The 20,423-nt window shown below is 39.9% G+C and overlaps 2 protein-coding genes across 5 annotated transcripts; one reads left to right on the top strand and one right to left on the bottom strand.

The window, feature by feature from the left end:
- Nucleotides 1–410: 410 nt before the first annotated feature.
- LOC125886213 (oocyte zinc finger protein XlCOF6-like) lies at nucleotides 411–18,765 on the bottom strand. Of its 4 annotated transcripts, none has more exons than XM_049572238.1 (8): nucleotides 18,586–18,765; nucleotides 16,335–16,829; nucleotides 15,239–15,943; nucleotides 9,949–10,010; nucleotides 9,715–9,867; nucleotides 8,307–8,526; nucleotides 7,902–8,153; nucleotides 411–1,249 (listed from the first exon to the last, which is right to left on the bottom strand). In XM_049572238.1, exons 2-8 carry the CDS (start codon nucleotides 16,789–16,791, stop codon nucleotides 630–632), a joined length of 2,469 nt encoding a protein of 822 aa, XP_049428195.1. In that variant the 5' UTR covers nucleotides 16,792–16,829; nucleotides 18,586–18,765; the 3' UTR covers nucleotides 411–629. The 4 variants fall into 4 exon arrangements, with proteins under 4 accessions (XP_049428195.1, XP_049428193.1, XP_049428194.1 ...); XM_049572236.1 differs by lacking the exon at nucleotides 7,902–8,153 and adding an exon at nucleotides 1,946–2,212; XM_049572237.1 differs by lacking the exon at nucleotides 411–1,249 and adding an exon at nucleotides 6,221–7,544.
- On the top strand, nucleotides 10,164–13,660 carry LOC125886214 (E3 ubiquitin-protein ligase TRIM39-like). Its single transcript, XM_049572240.1, has 2 exons — nucleotides 10,164–10,292; nucleotides 11,458–13,660. Exon 2 carries the CDS (start codon nucleotides 11,460–11,462, stop codon nucleotides 13,116–13,118), a length of 1,659 nt encoding a protein of 552 aa, XP_049428197.1. The 5' UTR covers nucleotides 10,164–10,292; nucleotides 11,458–11,459; the 3' UTR covers nucleotides 13,119–13,660.
- Nucleotides 18,766–20,423: the final 1,658 nt, after the last annotated feature.

Here is a 20,423-nt window from a genome sequence, read left to right as displayed (position 1 = left end):
TACTTTGCTTGAATATCTGCATTTTGTGCTACTTCATTATTCAATTCAAGTCAACATTTCAAAGAGAAATACTGTACTTTTTACTCCACTAAATGACGCAGTGCTATACAATTAATTATCCTGCTGCATGGTCATGTTAACCCAGTGCATGAAGCAGTTTATATTTCTAAAAGATTTTTTTTAAAAAAGGCTCCAACTACAAACACAAGCATATATTTCAAAATACAAGCTTTTGTTTTAGTTTTTTTTGGCCAATAATGCAGTGAAAGAGTTTTACTATGTAAACAAGCACTGATGTACACTGTGATCTGCTGGGTCCAATTATTGGATAAAAACTCTGCTCAAAGGCCAAGTTAAGGTGAATTACAAGAGAAGAAACACAGAAAAATTCAAAGAACATTGACTTATGATGTCATGATTTATTTTCTTCAATACTATATAGTCCAATACATGTTATTAACAATGTAGCTGACTGCACACCTTATACAACTGATTACTATCATATTGTTTGAACAATCACTTCAGACATTTGAAAGATAGTTTACTTCACAGAGTAAAAGATGGGCAAAGCTAGTATATTAACTTTCCTCTTTATATCCTCTCAGACTAGTGTACACTCCCAGGTGACATTATTGATTATGTGCCACTGACAGCTGTTGTTTTGGTCTCCCCAGTGGTTTTGTTTGAGGCTTTGGCTTCTTGTCGTGAATCTTCAGATGCGCTCGATAACCTTGAGTGTAATAAAAGCACTTGCCACACTTGTCACAAGTATACGGTTTCTCTCCGGTGTGAACTCGCAGGTGAACTTTCAGCACAGATGCTTTGGAGTAGCTTTTACCACAGATTGAGCAGAGGTGAGGTCGCTCTCCGGTGTGAGTCTTGAGATGCACCTTGAGGTGGGAGGATTGTGAAAACGCCTTCCCACACTGATCACAGTGGAAATTCCTTTCTCCAGTGTGAGTCAGCTCGTGTTTTTTAAGCGAATCTGCTGTGACACAGCTCTTACCGCACTCTGTACAGAGGAAAGGTGACTCTCCTGAGTGAATGCGCTTATGTATTTTGAAATAGTATTCCGTTTTGAAGGTCTTGCCACAGTCAGGGCAGGCGTAAGGCTTTTTGTGACTCTGGCGGTGTTCTTCCAGCTGTTGCTTCTGAGGGAAGTCCATGCCACATTCTCCACACACATGAACTGTCACATGAGATTCTTTAGGGGGACTCTCTCGAACTAATGTCCAATTTGGTAACTCTCCTGTAAGAAAAACAAAGATATTCATAGTTATTTATTTGCAGCCAGTTCTGTATTGTTAAGGCCCAGTCACACCAGCATTTAAAACATTGATATTTTGCTGCAAAATTAACTCATATCAATGAAATAGCTGCAATCAGTGGATTTTCTCATGCGAGCAAAGTAAATCCACAAACCATTTTTGCTTTTAAAGCATGTTGCAATGTCACTTTTATTAAGTAAATGCTGCAAATTTATCTTCTGACTGGACTTGTAGGTCTATCCTTTATGAGAACATATGACATAGAAAATTGACTGACTAATTGAGATTGTGTCAACATTTGACACATTACTGATCAAGAACCAGACATTTATTAAAAGGCACTTGGCTGAATTATGCTGTGCCACTTTTTGGTGTGACTGGGCCTTTAGGACATAGTCTATTCAAGTCCCACAATACGAATAAATTATTATTTCTACACATAAACCCAAAACAACACTTTTTAGCATGGGAAGACTTCAGTGGAAGCACAAGATCAGATAGACAAAGCTTATCCGTCATATAGATAAGGAAAGAAATAACAAAGATACAATTTTAGATTAGTTTACAATGACTTAAACTGAAAAACACATGAGCGGAGCTTCCCAAAAGCATCTAATTTAAAAAAAAAAAAGAAGTGTATCTAATTAAAGACAAAGGAGCATCTTGTTGCCTCTGACCTCTGTGCACTTTCATGTGTGTTTTGAGGTTTCCGCTCTGGGTGAATCCTCTCCCACAGATGAAGCACTTAAAAGGTCTTTTCCCCGCGTGAATCACAAGGTGTCGTTTCAGCGCGGTGTTGTCAGAGAAAATTCTCCCACAGGTCGGACAGTCGTACTTCTTGAGTTTGCGAGGCTGCTGGCATTGTTTTGCACCCTCAGATGGCTTTTCCTGAGGCTGTTCATGGGAGCTGCCGAGTTCAGGTTCTGGTCGTCCTAAAGTTTCTTCTAAAGAAAAAAAAAGTAGTAGTGGGTCTGATTTGTCACCTCAGAACAGCAGAAATAAACTGTAAACACAACATTGACACAAGCTGATATGGCGAACAAAGTTGTTAGAAAACAGTTTGTCTACACATCCAGCAGACACGGAGCAACACCAGCATTCATTCAGAGTCATGTTTCTGGACACCTGAGGAATATAAGTAAAGAAATACTTTGTACAATGAGCTAAAAGATGCTAAAAAGGTCTGTAGAGAATATTACTGCAGTCATGTGTACGTTCATCAGAATGAGCAACACCTTTTACATACATGAGGTAATTCTATCCACTGTTAATATGAAAATATTAATTGGTTGAGCTTTAGGCAGTGACTGTTTTTTACTGCCCCCTTTCAAATAAAACTACACTACAAACTTTATCTGTTTTGGAATAAAATCATGTACTTTGACTTTATTCCATATTGTTTCTTTATTATCATAATTATTATACAAATGTCACAACATGATACTGACATGTTGTTCTGGGCTTACTATCTGTGAATTTCCTGGTGGACTGTAGATTCCTTTAATAACTACAAAAAACCTAAAAAAGATTTTAGTTTCAAGCTCAAACATAATTTGAGGTAGAATCTTGACAGCTTGAACGTCTTGCTTATTTCAGTTACAAATCTGTATGACTTGTAGGTGTTCACAAAAAATAATAGCACTTCAGTCAGACTCACCTGTAGGTGCTGTGCTGTGATCCTGCTCCTGTGTTTCAGGTCTGTGTTCTTCATGGTGATTTACCTCTGCACCCGTGTCGCTCAGGTGCATTTTCTTTGATGTGATGTTATGTGGGAGGGGTGTGGTGAGGCTGAGGTCAGAGGGTGGTGATACTCCAGTGGACAGCTCTGCTTAAAGTGCTCCTGCCCCTGTGATCATGAGAGGTTTTAAATAATCACCACATCTCTAGTTATAGAGTTTCATTTTATTGTTTTGGTGCTTGCACAAAATCAGTTTTCCAAACTAAAATGCAGCTGCCATGTCTTTGTTAAACTGAATGATTTATAAGGAACTTGACTGTATTACTCTAATTATTAGACCATTATTCTTCAGCTTATTCCAAAAGGCACCCAAAAGACTGAGATGACAACAGATACCATCTTACAAAAATAAATCTGTCTCAAAACACGGGGACTGTATTTTGATTATGCAACTGGATCATAACCAGGGTTGGAAACTTTTTGTCTACCTGCCACTATGGCTGGTGCATTCCAAAATCTATCAGCCGCTCAGTCGATTACCATTGGGGTTTTTGGTTTTTGTTTATTTACTTTTTTGGGCAGGTGAGTAAAACACATCTGACAGCTACTTGCATACTTTACCAGCATTTGGCTGCTGGCTGATGATAATTTCCAACATTGATTACAACTTGTCAGATTGTTCATCACTGCAACCAAGACACGTCCTTGAACATTGTCATAAATGTGCACACAAAATATCTGGTTGCTTGGTCCAGTAGTGTTGTGTCATTCGCGAACAAATTGTTTAAAAAAACAAATCTGTTGAGTGAATGTACTGAACTGAATCACTTCCGGAACTGATTCATTCATTTCTCAGTTCAGTTGAGCACAGCAGCGAGCGTGCAGGCCGGGAGTGGAACTGCCTATTCGGTCCGTGCGCACGATGAATCACTCGCAAGTTGCGAGGCAGCCAGGGTGCAGGGAGGGACTGCCTAGCCAATGCCAAACTGTAGTAGACCAGTTAAAAAACCCTCATTCTAAACAGCGTTCATTTACAATAGCCTACCCGGCAAGGACAATTAAAATATCATGATTAATAAACGTGTTTGCTTTGACAATCGTGTTTGTCAAAGCAACACTGCCACAGCACTCCCAGAAGCCGTGAACTGAACTGAATCATGAATCGCATAGCCGTGTATCAGTTCAGTGAGTCAGACTACACAGCACACAGTCAGGGGTCCTCCCACCAAGCACTGAACAATTCGGTGAATGAATCTTTTGAACGAATCTTTTTAATGAACAGATTTTAGTGATTCAGTAACATCTAAAGAACTGCTTTGCCCATCACTATGGACCAGTAGTTTGCCAGTTGAGCTGCGGACAGACATACCTGTGTAATTAGCAATGGCGCTTTATCCATCGTCATTTTTTGGACCCCCTTAACATTCTGCCATGAATTACACATATTTGTCAATTTAAATGATAATTTTGCAAGTCAAGGAAGACACAGTCTATCATAGTACTAAACCTCAGTGAACTACATCGTCTCGCACAATATACGTCACCAACACCAGCTAGCTAGCTAACTTAGCTAGCAAGGTAACTGTTAATTGCTCCATGCACAAATGTAATGTAATGTTATCTTACCTGGTGTTTTAATATCCAGCTACTGGTCTTTTCATCAGCTGGGAAGCCAAATAACAAGCAAGACCCGTTGCTCCTATACGTACACAGCCGCTAATCAACAATAACAAATAACGGTCCCGACAGACTCACAGTCTTGTCTAACGTAAAACTAACACATTAAATCTGCAGCAGTTTTAACCTCCACTTATTAAACACTCGTTAACTCAGCGAACGTTAGCTAACAACTGACAACAGACATTATGACCAACCTCAGCATGGATTTTTCCATCGGCTAAAAAGTAACTTAGCCGCTCGACTTAAGTTTATTAAAACGACTTGGCAATGTTTTTACGTCTCTGTCTTTTTTGTGCTCATTATATTCAATTCGAATAAATGCCACCTGACTGATGAGTTAAATTAAATAAGCGTCTGGGGCTGATGACAACCTTTCTAGCTTTAGCTGCTAGCCACTTACAGTAGTGTCGGAACTTCCGGTACTTTTAAAACCAAAATAAAAGCCCCACTAATATAACTTCTTAAATCCTCGTTTACTGCAGCTTTCCGCAAACACGCGTGCTTATCACATTAAATAATCATTGTATTATCAAAAAATAGTCAGCAATAGCTCACCTAAAACATACACATATAAGGGAATGACGTGTATAATATTCACGTTAGTCATATACTTAATGCATGTGTAACGTACATTTACTCAGGTACTGTATTTAAGTACACTTTTTACATATTTGTACTATATTTGCACTTTATGCTACTTTATGATATATGTCATATTTCAGAGGGAAATTGCACTTTTTACTCTACTAAATTCATTCCACACTAATGATTACTATTCACATTAAAATATATGATGTGTTTACATAATGTAATGCAGTGCGATACTATTAATGTACCTGGTAGTATATAAAGTATACCATTGTCCTGTTGCATGGTCATGATGATTCAATGTATAAAGCAGCTTATATGTATGAATTAAGATACAAAACAAATCTGACTAAAATAGGCATATTTTTCAAAGTACGTGCTTTTGTTGATTTATTTTCACTCCACTACATCTGACACTTTTTTTTTTTTTTTTTTTTACATATATATTAAATACAATAGAGTACCTTCTATACTATTAACCTACACAAATAATCTAAAATTGGCTCCACTTGCAAGAACTGCAACATTAAAATGTTTGGAAGGAGTTGATATTGATTAAAAAAAATCCGTGGAAACATAACATTTTGAGAGGAGCCATTATGCATTGTCAGTACTTTTACTTTGGATACATGAAGTACATTTAGCTTGTAATACTTCCATACTTTTACTTAAATAACATTTTGAATTCAGGATTTTTACTTGTAATTACGGAATCTTTAGACCATAGTATTTCTACTTAAAAAATCTGAGTACTTCTTGCACCCCCGCCGAATGTTTATCAGTAAGAAGAGAGTACTTAATGTGTTTCTATATTATTACTATTATTATTAGTAGTAGTAGTAGTAGTAGTAGTAGTAGTAGTAGTGTAAATGAACATATTCTGTTGCGGTTGAAGTTAAAGCCAATCCTTTGGTGGAAAAAAGGTAAACTGACAACATACCCTTCAAGTCAAGCAGAAAAGTTCCAAACCTTTTTATTTCTTGATAATCCTAGATGCCTCCTGCTGACGGTTTTCCAGGCATGTTGGACAGGTAAGACTAGAGGATGTCTCAGGGTCCTCTTGGACAAACTGGAGGTCATGTCTGAGGGAAAAAAATCATCTGTCCAACTTTGCTACTCAGACTCTGAGCCAGATAAGATGCTGAGCAGTGATGTATGAATGATGGCTAATGTTCAAAGATTAAGTCATTGGTTCCCAAATTGAGAGGCAAGGAGGAGCATGACAGAAAAAACTGAGAACAATAATTTGTATACAAAAATAAATGCCCAACATTGAAGTACAGCATTATCCTGCTGCATGGTCGTGATAATCCAATGCATATAGCAGCTTATATTTATGATTTCAGATACAAAAATAAAAGTTCTGTTAAAATAACAAACATCTGAAGTTATTAGATGTCACAAGTAAAATATTTCAAGGTACAAGCTTTTATTTATTTATTTATTTTAGCTCAGTTCTTTTGAAGAAAATGCAGTGAAAATCCGTTTCCAAACACTCAAACAGTCAAATTATTATTCATCTTTAGGTGAATCACAGTTAGTAGCAAAGACTGCATACCATATGCATGTGATTACTATAATATTACTTGAATTATCACTTCATTCACTTAAAGATTTCACACAGTAACAGAGCAGCAAACCAATACTGTTTTTATGTTTTAACTTTTCCTCTTTATATCCTCTCAGACTAGTGTACACTCCCAGGTGACATTATTGATTATGTGCCACTGACAGCTGTTGTTTTGGTCTCCCCAGTGGTTTTGTTTGAGGCTTTGGCTTCTTGTCGTGAATCTTCAGATGCGCTCGATAACCTTGAGAGTAATAGAAGCACTTCCCGCATTTGTCACAAGTATACGGTTTCTCTCCGGTGTGAACTCGCAGGTGAACTTTCAGATCGCACGCTTTGGAGTAACTTTTACCACAGATTGAGCAGAGGTGCGGTCGCTCTCCAGTGTGAGTCTTGAGGTGCACGTTGAGGTGGGAAGATTGTGAAAACGCCTTCCCACACTGATCACAGTGGAAATTCCTTTCTCCAGTGTGAGTCAGCTCGTGTTTTTTAAGCGAATCTGCTGTGACACAGCTCTTACCGCACTCTGTACAGAGGAAAGGTGACTCTCCTGAGTGAATGCGCTTATGTATTTTGAAATAGTATTCCGTTTTGAAGGTCTTGCCACAGTCAGGGCAGGCGTAAGGCTTTTTGTGACTCTGGCGGTGTTCTTCCAGCTGTTGCTTCTGAGGGAAGTCCATGCCACATTCTCCACACACATGAACTGTTACATGAGATTCTTTGGGGGGGCTCTCTCGAACTAATGTCCAATTTGGCAACTCTCCTGTAAAGACAAAGACATTCATAGTCACTTTTTTACTGCAAAATCAACTCATAAAAATAAAATCACTGAAATCCTTGGATTTGCTTGCATAGGCAAATAAATCCACACAAATTTTAAGCTTTAGACAGTGTCACATCGTCATTTTTATTAAGCCTGTCACAGCAAAAAGTGCTCCACACAAGAGGACATTGTTGTGAGAAAGGAGTCAATATCCAAATTTATTGCTTGAATAAACTGTGTGAACATCTGTCCCTTGTGCGGCTAAGGTAACTAGCCTGCTAATGGTCTGCTTCCAAGTAAGAAAACACATGACCAAGCTCACAAAGAAAGACAAAGGAGCATCTTGTTGCCTCTGACCTCTGTGCACTTTCATGTGTGTTTTGAGGTTTCCGCTCTGGGTGAATCCTCTCGCACAGATGAAGCACTTGAAAGGTCTTTTCCCCGCATGAATCACAAGGTGTCGCTGCAGAGCAGTGTTGTGAAAGAAGACTCTCCCACAGGTCAGACAGTTGTACTTCTTCTTGAGTCTGCGAGGCCCCTCAGACAGATTTCTCTGAGTCTGTTCATGGGAGCTGCCGTGTTCAGGTTCTGGTGGTATTAAAGTTTCTTCTAAAAAATAATAATAATAATAATAACAAAAAGTTGGTGTACATGAAATGTTCTAAAAGTTCTGTAGGGTTCTTGAGTATTGCGTATCAAGATTACAAATCTGTATGACTTGTATGTGTTCACAAAAAACAATAGCACTTCAGTTAGACTCACCTGTAGGTGCTGTGCTGTGATCCTGCTCCTGTGTTTCAGGTCTGTGTTCTTCATGGTGATTTACTTCTGCACCCGTGTCGCTCAGGTGCATTTTCTTCGATGTGATGTTATGTGGGAGGGGTGTGGTGAGGCCGAGCTCAGAGGGTGGCGATACAGAGGAGGTCCCAGGAGGCCAGGAGGGCTGCTCCACTGGACAGCTCTGCTTAAAGTGCTCCTGCCCCTGTGACCATGAGAGGTTTGAAATCATCACCATCATAATTTCTTTGTAAAACAGAATGATTTAAAAAGAACATTATTGTATGACTCATATCATTGAACCATTATTCTACAGCTAATTTCAACAGGCACTCAACTGATAAAGATGACCTTCAATACCAATTGGGTGGCACAATGTCGCAGTAGTTAGCATTGTCACCTCACGGCAAGAGGGTTCCTGGTTCGAATCCAGGATGGAGGGCTCAAACCCCAAGGTGGGGGAGCCCTTCTGTGTGGAGTTTCTAGTTCTCCCTGTGTCAGCGTGGGTTTTCTCTGGGTTCCTCCCACAGTCCAAAGACATGCAGGTTAATTGGTGACTCTAAATTGTCCATAGGTGTGAATGTGAGTATGAATGGTTGTCTGTCTCTATGTGTCAGCCCTGTGATAGTCTGGCGACCTGTCCAGGGTGTACCCTGCCTCTCGCCCAATGTCAGCTGGGATAGGCTCCAGCCCCCTCGTGACCCTCAACAGGATAAGCGGTTACGGAAAACAAATGAAGAAACCATCTTACAAAAACAAATCTGCCTCAAAACATTAGAAATATATATTACAGCCTAAGCTGCTGATCCTGGTGCTCGTATTAGAGATGGCGGTGGAAGCGTGGAGGAAATGAGGGTAGAAAAGAACTGGGGAATTAATACCTGCCGTTTGTTGGCGAGTTTTCTTGGCATTTTTGTGTTTCTCACTCTGCATTTGGGATCCCACTGCCTTGATTCCCACCATGCTGGGGCTGGTGGGAATCATCTGTCCAGAGTATTTGTATAAAATAGACAGAGCCTCATACACATTGCCAAAATAGTGTTGTTGAGTGAGTGTTGTTGGTTCTGCTATCATGGTCTGCAGAACGTTAATGTGAGAGATATTAATGAACTATTTAGAAAAATAGATGTTGGCAATTATTTTTAGATTTTACAATGCAACATTAGGAAAAAAATATTCATAAAAGCCTACTTCCCTCATCTTGGCATTTTTAAGACTTTTGAAAGATTTATTAAGGCCTTATTTTAAGGCTTTACTGGATTTACACAACTACCTACTGACAGTTTTACATTAACCTCCACCTCATTGCGCCTCTTCCTCACAGTAACAAGTGAAGCCAAGCATGACAGTTTATTATTGTCTACTTCATCCGGGAGGTCAGGGTATCACTTACCGCTGTGCCCCTGTGCAGGGCACTGAAATTAATACTTGCTCCTGCTGGGGCACCATAAGCCTGGTGGCCGTCTGCTGCGCTCCAGTGAGATGAATTTGGGTTTTGGTCCCACAGGTTGAATGCTGTATGATGACCAAAGCTCCACGTGGATGTCTTGAAAATATAAAGCAACACTGAATGAATGTGACCAGGCAAATAAGTTCGATTTAACATCTACAGGTTGTAATTGCTCACCTGGCTGTGGTTCTCTGCAGCATGATTTTCTTGGTTGCCAAGGTGATGCTGGGGTCTGTTTCCTGTATAAACAGATGACTCATATTTATTAGATTATATGGTCAAGTTACAGAGCACAAAGAACATTGTAGTGCTTCCCAGTAACCATGTGAGTTAGAGGGGAAACAAAACCTAACCAGCAAAGCTGCAGTAAGAGGAAGAGCAACATCAGAGAGGAGAGCCTCAGTGTCACACCCCAGAAATGAAACTTAAGCTTGTCGGAGTCTCTGTTTCCCTTTGAAAGAAAATCCAAACGGCCAAGTTAATCGGGTCTTTGTCAACAACACAGCAGCTGCTAAACACCAGTGAGTACAGCTGACATCCTAAGTTTAAACAACCAAGATTAACATAAAACTGCAGCTCTGCTCAGGCAGGACGTTCCACTATGGCCGTTTGTGCACTAGCCCATTATGCAGTAGCCCACTTTAATAACTTTAAACAGTCCCCCTCTCTGTCAGCTCTCAGGACTAACTTTTAACTGAATCTCTGGTTTAGAGTTTTGTTCCACTCCTACTTTCCTGCTTTTATCACTGTTTGCTTATCACCTTCTACGTACTGCTTCCTGAACCACTCGGAGGCTGGTAATGCGAATCAGCTAGAGGGAATACACAGTGTTTGTCATCAAGTGAGCACAGCTTTAGAAAAAGAATTGGAAATTTACGTTTTAATAACAGCTTTGACATCATTGCAATGGTACACATCTGTCATTCCCACTCGGCACCCTGAATGTGTGTTCCTGCAATACAGTAAGTAACTGTGTTGAGCAGGTTGGATCACCAAAGCATAACGTTTTATGACACTAGCAAACTCAGTTAGTTGGCGCTGCTTTTCATTTTGTTTTTTCAGTGCTTCATCTGTATGTGTGTGATTCTGATGTTTTCTTTTGCCACCATGTATGTCGACGATTTGAAATTAGGATTAAAAAAAAAAAAAAAGAAACTAGCTCGGAATATACAAGAGGATGTTGAGTGATGAAGCATATACGTTGTTTTTTTTAAAGCTTCTGACATAATATTTGCAGGTTCCAAAATCGTTCAGCTTGTCAGCAAATGCACGTGCACAGCTGTCCATGAGACTCTGTGAGACAAGGATGAAACTGATAAAGTTACAGCCTGCATCACAATCTTACATTATAACATTAGCAGGGATGTACACACTGTTGTCGGTTTCCTGTTAGCGTTCGGAAATCACTTCAACTTATGTAAGGACAGGTTGAACAGTTTGCCATGCAGCAGGCGTAATGTATTCACAACATTGGGGTACCACTCAGAATCTGTAGGGGCACCAAATCTTGCATAATGTTGCTTGGTGCAATTCACAGCACTTATTATTCAAGATCAGCCTACTTTAACAAACATCGTGTTATACTAAAAAAAAAAAACCATAATCGTACTTCTTTCCTTTAAAACAAATAATTAAATGTGTATTTTAAATAAAATGTTTTTCTTTTCTGTCACACTACCTGTGTAGATATGGCTGCTGCAAAGTATCTGCCGCCAGAAGATCAGTTTCTGTGCTCCATCTGTCTGGACGTGTTCACTGATCCTGTCACCACATCATGTGGACACAACTTCTGCAAAAACTGCATCAATGCACACTGGAACACTAATGACCAGTGCCTGTGTCCGATGTGTAAAAAGGTTTTCACCACCAGACCTGAGCTGCACGTCAACACTTTCATCTCTGAGATGGTTGCTCAGTTCAGACAGTCAGCTCAAAGTAAAACCAGCAGCAGCAGCAGCAGCTCAGAGCAAGTGAGCGCTGAAAGTGTCGAAGAGTCGAAACCAGGAGAAGTTCCCTGTGACGTCTGCACTGGAACCAAACTGAAAGCCCTGAAGTCCTGCCTGGTGTGTCTGGCCTCCTACTGTCAGACTCACCTGGAGCCTCATCTGACAGCTTCACGTCTGAAAAGACATCAGCTAATTGACCCTGTTCAGAACCTGGAAGGCAGGATGTGTACGAAGCACGATAAGCCTCTGGAGCTGTTCTGTAAGACCAACCAGACAGGTGTCTGCATCCTCTGCATTGTGTTAGACCACAAGATGCATGACGTTGTTCCTCTGAAAGAGGAATATGAAGAAAAGAAGGCCAAGCTGGAGGCTGAAATTCAGCAGATGATCCAGACGAGACAACAGAAAATTCAGGAGATCAAAAACTCAGTCGAGCTCAGTGAGAAGGACGCAGACAAAGAGAAAGCGGAAGGTGTTCAGGTCTTCACTTCTCTGAAGGAGTCTGTTGAGAGAGACCTGAATGAGCTCATCAAAACTATAGAAGAGAAGCGCAGAGCGACACAGAAACAGGCTGAAGCTTTCATCGAGGAGCTGGGACAGGAAATCTCTGAGCTGATGAGGAGAAGCACTGAGGTGGAGCAGTTGTCACATCATGAAGACCACCTCCATCTTCTCCAGAGTGTCCAGTCCCTAAACACCCACCATCCACCGCCCACCAAGGACTGGACAGAGATCAGTATCCATCCATCATATGAGGGGACTGCGGTGAGAGCTGTAGCTCAGCTGGAGGAGGCACTCAATAAAAAGATAAGGCAGGTGTTGGAAGCCGAGCTGAAGAGGGTCCAGCAGTATGCAGTGGACGTGACTCTTGATCCTAATACAGCACAAGCTGAACTCATCCTTTCTGATGATGGCAAACAGGTACGCCACGATAAGGTAATGAAAATTCTTCCAGACAATCCGGAGAGATTTTCTTTCAGTGCCTGTGTTTTGGGAAAACAGCATTTCTCTTCAGGAAAATTTTACTACGAGGTTCAAGTTAAAAGAAAGACTGAATGGTATTTTGGAGTGGCCAAAGAGTCTATCAACAGGAAGGGCCAAATCACACTGGGCCCTGCAGAAGGTTTCTGGACTGTAGGTTTGAAAAATGGAAATGAGTACAAAGCTGCTGCTGGCCCTTCAGTCACTCTCTCTCTGAGGTCTCATCCTCAGAAGGTCGGAGTGTTTGTGGATTATGATGAAGGTCTGGTCTCCTTTTATGACACAGATTCTGCAGCTCTTATCCACACATATACTGGCTGCTCCTTCACTGAGAAACTCTTCCCATTCCTCTATCCTGGTCCTCATTATGGTAATAGAAACTCTGCACCTCTGATCATCTCTCCTGTCGGAGAAAACTAATCACTGATCTTATTTCATGTACTGATTTATGTGTACTCAAGGGATCAAACCTACTTATTTAGGGGGAATATTTTATAGTTTTGATTGATTTACACTTAATTGTGAGATTTTTTTAAATATATGTACCCATTATATATGCAACACATTAATTTGATGCATTAATTAGGGATGCACCGAAATGAAAATTTGTGGCCGAAGCCGAATAATATTAAATGCTTGGCCGAATACCGAGTACTGAATACCGAATAACGTTGTTTAGTTTTTCATTAGTTTTTGCAGATGAACCCCCTCCAGATTCGTGTTGTCACGGTACCAAAATTGAATCCCACTGTACTATACCAATGAAAATATCATGGTTCTGAGTAGTATCACGATACCACAGCGAAAATGAGAGAGATGTGCCTTTTGTCATTTATAAAAAGATAAATCACTTTTCTATAATACATCAATGATATTTCAATGGAATAAATTACTTATTGACTTATTCATACTTCAAAAACAGCATCAATAAGTGATGAACATAGGGGGGATCAAAATAAAATAAATAAAAAAAATAAGAATCAACCAGCCACCCTCCTCCTCTGACAGTCCCTTCATAAGTAAAGAACAGTCCCTAAAGTGCGGTGAGGTTTGTGGGCTGTGAACGGCTCGTTTCTCCTCTGACACGTCACATTGGCTACCTGTGTTCGGCTGGCTCGGCTGTTCAGGTACTTCTGGGCAGTCATGACACCAAGAAGAGGATATTATTGGAGCCGACTTCTCCGTCGCCGGTAAACCGATGGCCGCCGTATTTGACAGGAATACATTACTGTCTGTGTCTGTGACCCCCGTTCAACCCACAATCGGTGGGATTCGCCTTTCGTTTCTGCTGCTGGTTGAAATCTGTAGGCTGCTCGCACAGCGTGCTGAATGATTTAAGCCGATTTTGCTCGCTCAAAAGTATTTCTAGTCGCAAATGCGAGTGCAGTGTCGCCACACTGCCGACATTTTACTCTGCCAGTCACGGCACGCTGTTTGTAGTGACAAACTTAACGTTCCAAAACCAGCCGCCGGCGATTTAACCAGCGGCGTAGCAGGTGACATCATCAGCCCGCTTGAGTTGAGCTCAGACGGCCAGTTGACACCGCTGCAACTTTCTCTGCAACGTTCTTAAATCTCTTTGTCGTGTCGCAAATCTTTGTTCTGAAGTGGGCTTAAGAGTATTAAGAGTAAGAGCAATTATGTGCCTATTGTAACTACAGAATATAGTATATGTCATTGTTGTCTGAAATCTGAAAGTACCTGAATGTCATCATGTATAATAATAATAATATTTGTATAAATATATGATTCATCCATGGTCGTGGTAAGGTATTTTGAAAGGCTCCAAAGTCCCTCATTGTCTTCATGCAGGTATATGGGGAGGCTCTGAAGGTGTCTGAAGGTTAAGATACTGTAAGACGAAGACCTTGTAATTACGAAGACTCCAATGTTAGACACATCTGTATGACGTGTCAAATACACTAAGTAAGGCTGAGTCACTGATGTGTTACTTTAAGTTTATGGTATGTCTTTGTCTGTGCCTCGTGCTGTGCCAAAAGCTTCTCTGATCAGATTTGTATTAAACATATGTTAATAAGAGTATATGTTTTTTTCTACATCACAGGGCATAAAAAGTTAATGGACAATGTAACTGATACAGCAGATGCTAATGGTATTTGTTCTGTTTTGAGTGTTTAAAAAAAAAAGTTTTTGGCTTATTGCAGGTCAGTTTGGCTTATATTTCGTTGTTCTGTGAATACTGGTAAGATGGTTTATGAGTCAGAGAAATCTGTAAATGCATGATTGTAAAATAAAAACTGCAAAATGAACTAGTTGTTTGCAGATATGTGACGTCTCTTTCATAACCCTTTCACACTGAGGGCTCAACCAGGGTTGAACCAGCGCAGAATTTGTGTTTGAAAGGCTCAACCTGCATTGACCAACTTGATTTTAAAGAAGAAAGAATTCCTTTATTAGTCCCTCAAAGGGAAATTTGATTTTTGTCTCTCTGTTGTTAAAATAACTTTGCAATCTCATCACAGACTTTAGTTTTCATGTTGTGAAGTGCATGGTCATGTGTGCCTGATCAACACACCTACCAAGGTCAGCAGACACCCAGGTCAGGTCCTCTCCGTCTGAATCAGGCGGAGCTCTCACTGAGATCTTCCTTGACTTCCTGGTACCTCCCTGCTGTCTGGGTCTGCCCAGCTGCCTGGTTGGACCGATGGGTTTGGCACTGTGAGTCTTCTTATGGTTGTTGAAGCCTTGCCTGTAGTAGAAACTCTTTCCGCATTCGTCACACTGGTACGGCTTCTCTCCTGTGTGAACTCTGAGGTGAACTTTGAGCTCTTCAGTCCTCGCGTAACGTTTCCCGCAGATGGAGCAGAGGTGAGGCCTCTCTCCAGAGTGCGTCACATAATGTGCTCTCAGAGTAGATTCCTGCTTGAACCTTCTTCCACACACAGTGCACGGAAAAGGTTTCTCTCCGGTGTGATCTCGCATGTGGTTCTCGAGTCCCTTCGAGCTCAGGAAACCTCTATCACACAGTGAGCACTGGTGGGGCTTCAGACCCTCATGAACAGCTTTATGTTCTTTTAATTTGTGGATATGCGTAAATTTTTTGCCGCACTGTGTGCAGGAAAACGGTTTATTTGATTGGTGAAATTGTTTTAAGTGTTCTTCTAAAAGTTGTTTTTCTGAAAATTGTGTCCAACACAAATGACAGAGGCAGATTTCCACTGATGACTGAGTCTTTTCAGGTGGAGGGAAACTTTCCTCTAATGCCGCCACATTTGTGAATTTCCCTATGGGAAGAAAAAAAACTAATTAATTATACATCCTTGCTGCCATTATCTTCAACTTAACAATGAATCAACTTACAACCTGTGAAGTGAAAGTGGTTGCATAGAAGTGATAATAATATTCCATAGTCCCCCATAGTAACTACAGAGTGTTTTAGCTACTTTAAGTGTTAGGCATTGCTTTGGTTTTATGGCCCATAACTGTACTCTCATCCAGGTTAAAGTAGGTCAAGGTGTAATCACGCAGCAAACAAAAAAAGCTCAGATAAACAAGAAGGTAGATATTTACAAATGATGACTGATTGTTAAAAAGAGAGATCATCACACAAAGACACTGCAGCTGTCTCAACATTATAAAGGTGAAGAGAAATACTGTAGACCACACTGCTCTCACCTTTATGAACCTTCTGGTGTGTTTTGAGGTTTCCAATCTGTGTGAAACCTCGTCCACACAAAGTGCACTTGTACGGTTTCTTCCCTGAGTGGATAATAAGGTGTCTTTTAAGGGCAGCGCTTGTAGGAAACTGCCTTCCACATGTTGAACACATGTAAGACTTTGGAACAATTCGCTCTTCTTCAGGCTCCACTGCCACTGCAGGTGCTGGATGGTAGATCCGCTGATGGACCATCAAGCTCCGGCTGACTTTAAATGTCCGTCCACAGTCGCAGCACTTGTGAAGTGGTGATTTGTTATGTTTCTCTCTCAGATGGCGATCTCTGGCGTATACGCTCTGAAAACTCTCGCAGCATCCAGTGCAGCTGAATAGCTCCTCACACTGTGTTTTCTTCCGACGTTTTCTGGGTGTCATTTTCGGAGAGTGGTGATGTTCAGGTTTGGCAGATGAAGACATGTGCTTGTCAACAGATAATAAAACAATGACAGCATTACCTGCAAACATGAAACAAAGATGCTGGTAGGTGTTCAGATCCACAACAATTACATTGTCTCTCTTTCTTTTATGTTTGGGGCATCCTTTGTAAACAATTGTTGATTTAGTCTAAAATAACAATTTATTTTTGCCTTTTTTTCCCTTTACCTCTTGCATCTTGGCACCTGCATGTTCTGCAGTGAAAGTTGGGGTATTAATATATTGCACATTTTTATTTTAACTTTAGGGCTAATTGTAATCTTGTTATTAGAAGGTCAGTTCACCCAAATCACAATATATGTAACCATGCATTCAACTTTGGTTTTATTGGCATACATATCCACCTTTAGGATTTCTATCGGCATGCCAAGCTTGGGAATAATCTCTAGTGCTCATAACAATAACTGAAAAAATAATAGCAACGACTTTTTCCAGTGACAGTGTCCCTGTTACTCTAGATAATACAAAAAACTGGAAACGAAAGTGGAACAACATTCCTTCAAAACGGGTGCAGGAAAGCCTTTGACTTTCCAAACAACTGGCACATTAACTTACAGTAAATACAAACTGCTGCTGGGCTTTTCAAATTGAATTTTTTTATTACACTGAGCAGTGCAACAAAATTACAATGACCTCTATTGTATTAAGATTGCAAAACAAGTCTCAAAAAAAATTCTGCATGACTAACGATGATAGTGATAAATTAGAAAATATATTGTTTTGTTGGTGAACAGACCCTTTCAGCTTTTATCTCACTTACTTTCAGGTCTGATACTACGACACTAAATAAACATAAAGCTCGCACACTGCAGGTCTCCAACGATCACTTATCTATTACTTCAATCCTGCCTGTAGTGTGCACGCTGTTTATTTATTTCATAACCTGGTCATTTTCACCACATATTTATAATTTCCACTAAAGTTGAATTAAAAATTAAGAATCTGATGCATTAATATCTATCATTCTATTAAAGAAGCAGGTTAAGTCATCCCCTGCCTTACAATCTGAAGTTTTATCAGTGCCTCAGCAGCAGGGTTACACTAATATTGTTTTAAGACAGAAGTCTGCTACAGATTCTTTTGTACTGAAGCTGCTGGTTGACAATATTTTGCACAATGTTCAATATCTTTAAATATGGCCACAGAAAGTATTCATTGTTATATCAGAGAGCTGTGTTCTGGTCAGGCAGTATTTTACATGTAGTATCTAATCACTCTTTAAATTGCTCCTGAAAGCTCTCAGCCTTCATATGTGCATCAACATTAGGGGTGCAAAGTCATTTAGAGGGTCGCTATGGGACCCTTTGGCAGGCCGGTTCTGGCCCCGGGGCCATAGGTTTGACACCCATAAACTAAATAAAAAGAGAATTTAAAAAATAATAATCCTCACACTAATTTATTGTGAAAATAATCATTGGATGTAGTCCGATACAAAATATTAAAATAGCCTCCAATTACAAAGTGCTCCAACTGACAGTAACAGAAGACACTTATCTACATTAACTTAACCATATTTTCCTGATTATATTCACCAGTACATGCTTTTATTTAAGTCCCATTTTCAATGCAGGACTTTTCATGTAACAGGGTATATTTACAGGATGTTATTTGTACTTTTCGTCTACCCAACGAGCCTGATGTTTGACCCGCCTCGCGTCATAACTGCACTAACTGAAGCTAATGAAGCGGCTCTGACCGTTATTGGACAGCTGGCTAACGGCTAGTTAGCATGCTGCATGCTAACTCGACCTTTGTGAGCAAATTAATATAACTCACCTCATTCATGGTGGCTTCAAATCACCACGTTAGCTTAAACTCACATCCCCGACTGCCAGCATCACCGCTGCACATGTATGAAAATGTATTCAATGTCTTTGTACAAGCAGTAAGACTACAACAACAGTTAGCATTAAATGCTTGTGGGCACGGAGGCTAGCTAGGTTCAGGGTTGCCAGATAGAGAGACAGAAATAAGGAAATCAAACTGTCAAACTGCGAGCATCCCTAAAACCACCATCAGTACTTGTACGTGACTTGTTTTTAAAAGCTGATTTCCACCAGGTTTAACAGCTACGTTTTGTATGATATGCAATCATACGAAATTATATTCTTATTCATTCATCCTGTACTTAAGCCTTTAATGTTTGTTTCCTTGGGCCAGTAATAAACAACCTTGCTTGTTTGTTTTTCTCCTTAACAGTCCCCATAGTTTTATGAATATAGGCCTTTACCAAGTGGTTGACATGTCATTTTATGGAATTTGTAAAACAGAAAGAAAAAAAATCTAAACTTCAAACTATGCATTGTTATAATGTTTGTAATGTGTTAGTATACCAACATACATCAGTATGTTACTATGGAACTGGTAGTATTACTGGTCCTAGTATCATTTCCACATATTTAGTCTAGATATTCACCATTTCAGTGCTTTAAAACATATTGTGATAAATAATGCTGATATTTTTAATCAAATAATGGAATGATAGTGAGTATATAGCATTAACAACAATGGATATTCTTTTTTCATAAAAAAAAAGTGAATTTATTGTCTCAAAATCACCATATATACCATAAAATGACAATTTAACCATTTGTTTGAGCATGGGCCTAAACAGACAGTACACAGTAGCAAACTATCTAACCACTGTGCCAGATCAGAAACTGGGAAAGACACTGACTATGTACAGACTCAGTGATCACAGCCTGGCTAAAGAGACTGGCAGACAGGCTGTGTCAGCTCTGTCTTCAGAGACAGGTGGGGACAGAGCAACATTTCCTGCTACAATGCAAAACATATAAGGACATGGGAACAAAGTTCTTAGCAAAAATTACATGTAAACGCCAAGATTTTAATTCACTCTCTGACCAGACTCAAATGCAACATCTTGGAGAAAAATTGTCAGCGCCATAGATGCAGCAAGATATGTCAGTGCATGTCACAGCCTAAGAGACAACCAACACAACAACATATAACAGCTGGAGTTCATCTCCTCACAGCTCACTCTGCCTTTTTTATTCAGTCCTACATTTCAGTTTTTTCCCCCTTTAGAAGTCATGTGTATGATTTTGTATTACTATATTGTTGTAGTACACCTATGACACACACACACACACACACACACACACACACACACACACACACACACACACCACCAACAACTACAACAACACAGAAATTCTGAAGTCTGCTTTTTTTTTTAAATTTACTCCTCTACTCCTTTTTCTGTTGTTGTTTGTTTCCACACACAAACACATAAAACGTGTTTATAGGTAAACGCGAGACATGAGATATGCATGCATATGTGTATTTCTATATACTGTATGTACTAGATATTTTCCCATTTTGCTTACACATTGATTCAGCCTGCATATTCTACTGCATTGACTAATATGGTCTTTTATGTGATCAATTGTTTCATTCACTATCTTTTTGTATTTGTAATTTTTTGTAATCAATTTTTAATTTGTAATTGTGCCATGTTAATGCCAATAAAGCCTATTGGATAAACTGAGAGAGGAGATAGGATTATTTTTCCTGAAGGATTTGGGTTGTAACTCCACGCTTATAAACACTGGTTGGCGGTAATGCTCCCGATACGTTGATTGCCAACCGCC

This window comes from Epinephelus fuscoguttatus, linkage group LG3 (genome assembly GCF_011397635.1).
Source record: "Epinephelus fuscoguttatus linkage group LG3, E.fuscoguttatus.final_Chr_v1".
NCBI classification, from domain to species: Eukaryota; Metazoa; Chordata; class Actinopteri; order Perciformes; family Serranidae; genus Epinephelus; species Epinephelus fuscoguttatus.
Note: the sequence above shows the minus strand (reverse complement) of the source record. Positions and strands in the feature narration are given on the sequence as shown.

Excerpts from the sequence above, each read along its gene's own strand:
- LOC125886214 (XM_049572240.1), top strand. The coding sequence starts at position 11,460 with ATGGCTGCTGCAAAGTATCTGCCGCCAGAAGATCAGTTTCTGTGCTCC.
- LOC125886213 (XM_049572236.1), bottom strand. The coding sequence starts at position 16,791 with ATGTCTTCATCTGCCAAACCTGAACATCACCACTCTCCGAAAATGACA. Across the intron at positions 10,011-15,238 it reads CTGGGTGTCTGCTGACCTTG|GAAACAGACCCCAGCATCAC; the intron begins GTAGGTGTGTTG and ends CTGTTTATACAG. Across the intron at positions 2,213-8,306 it reads TCACAGCACAGCACCTACAG|AAGAAACTTTAGGACGACCA; the intron begins GTGAGTCTAACT and ends TTTTTTCTTTAG.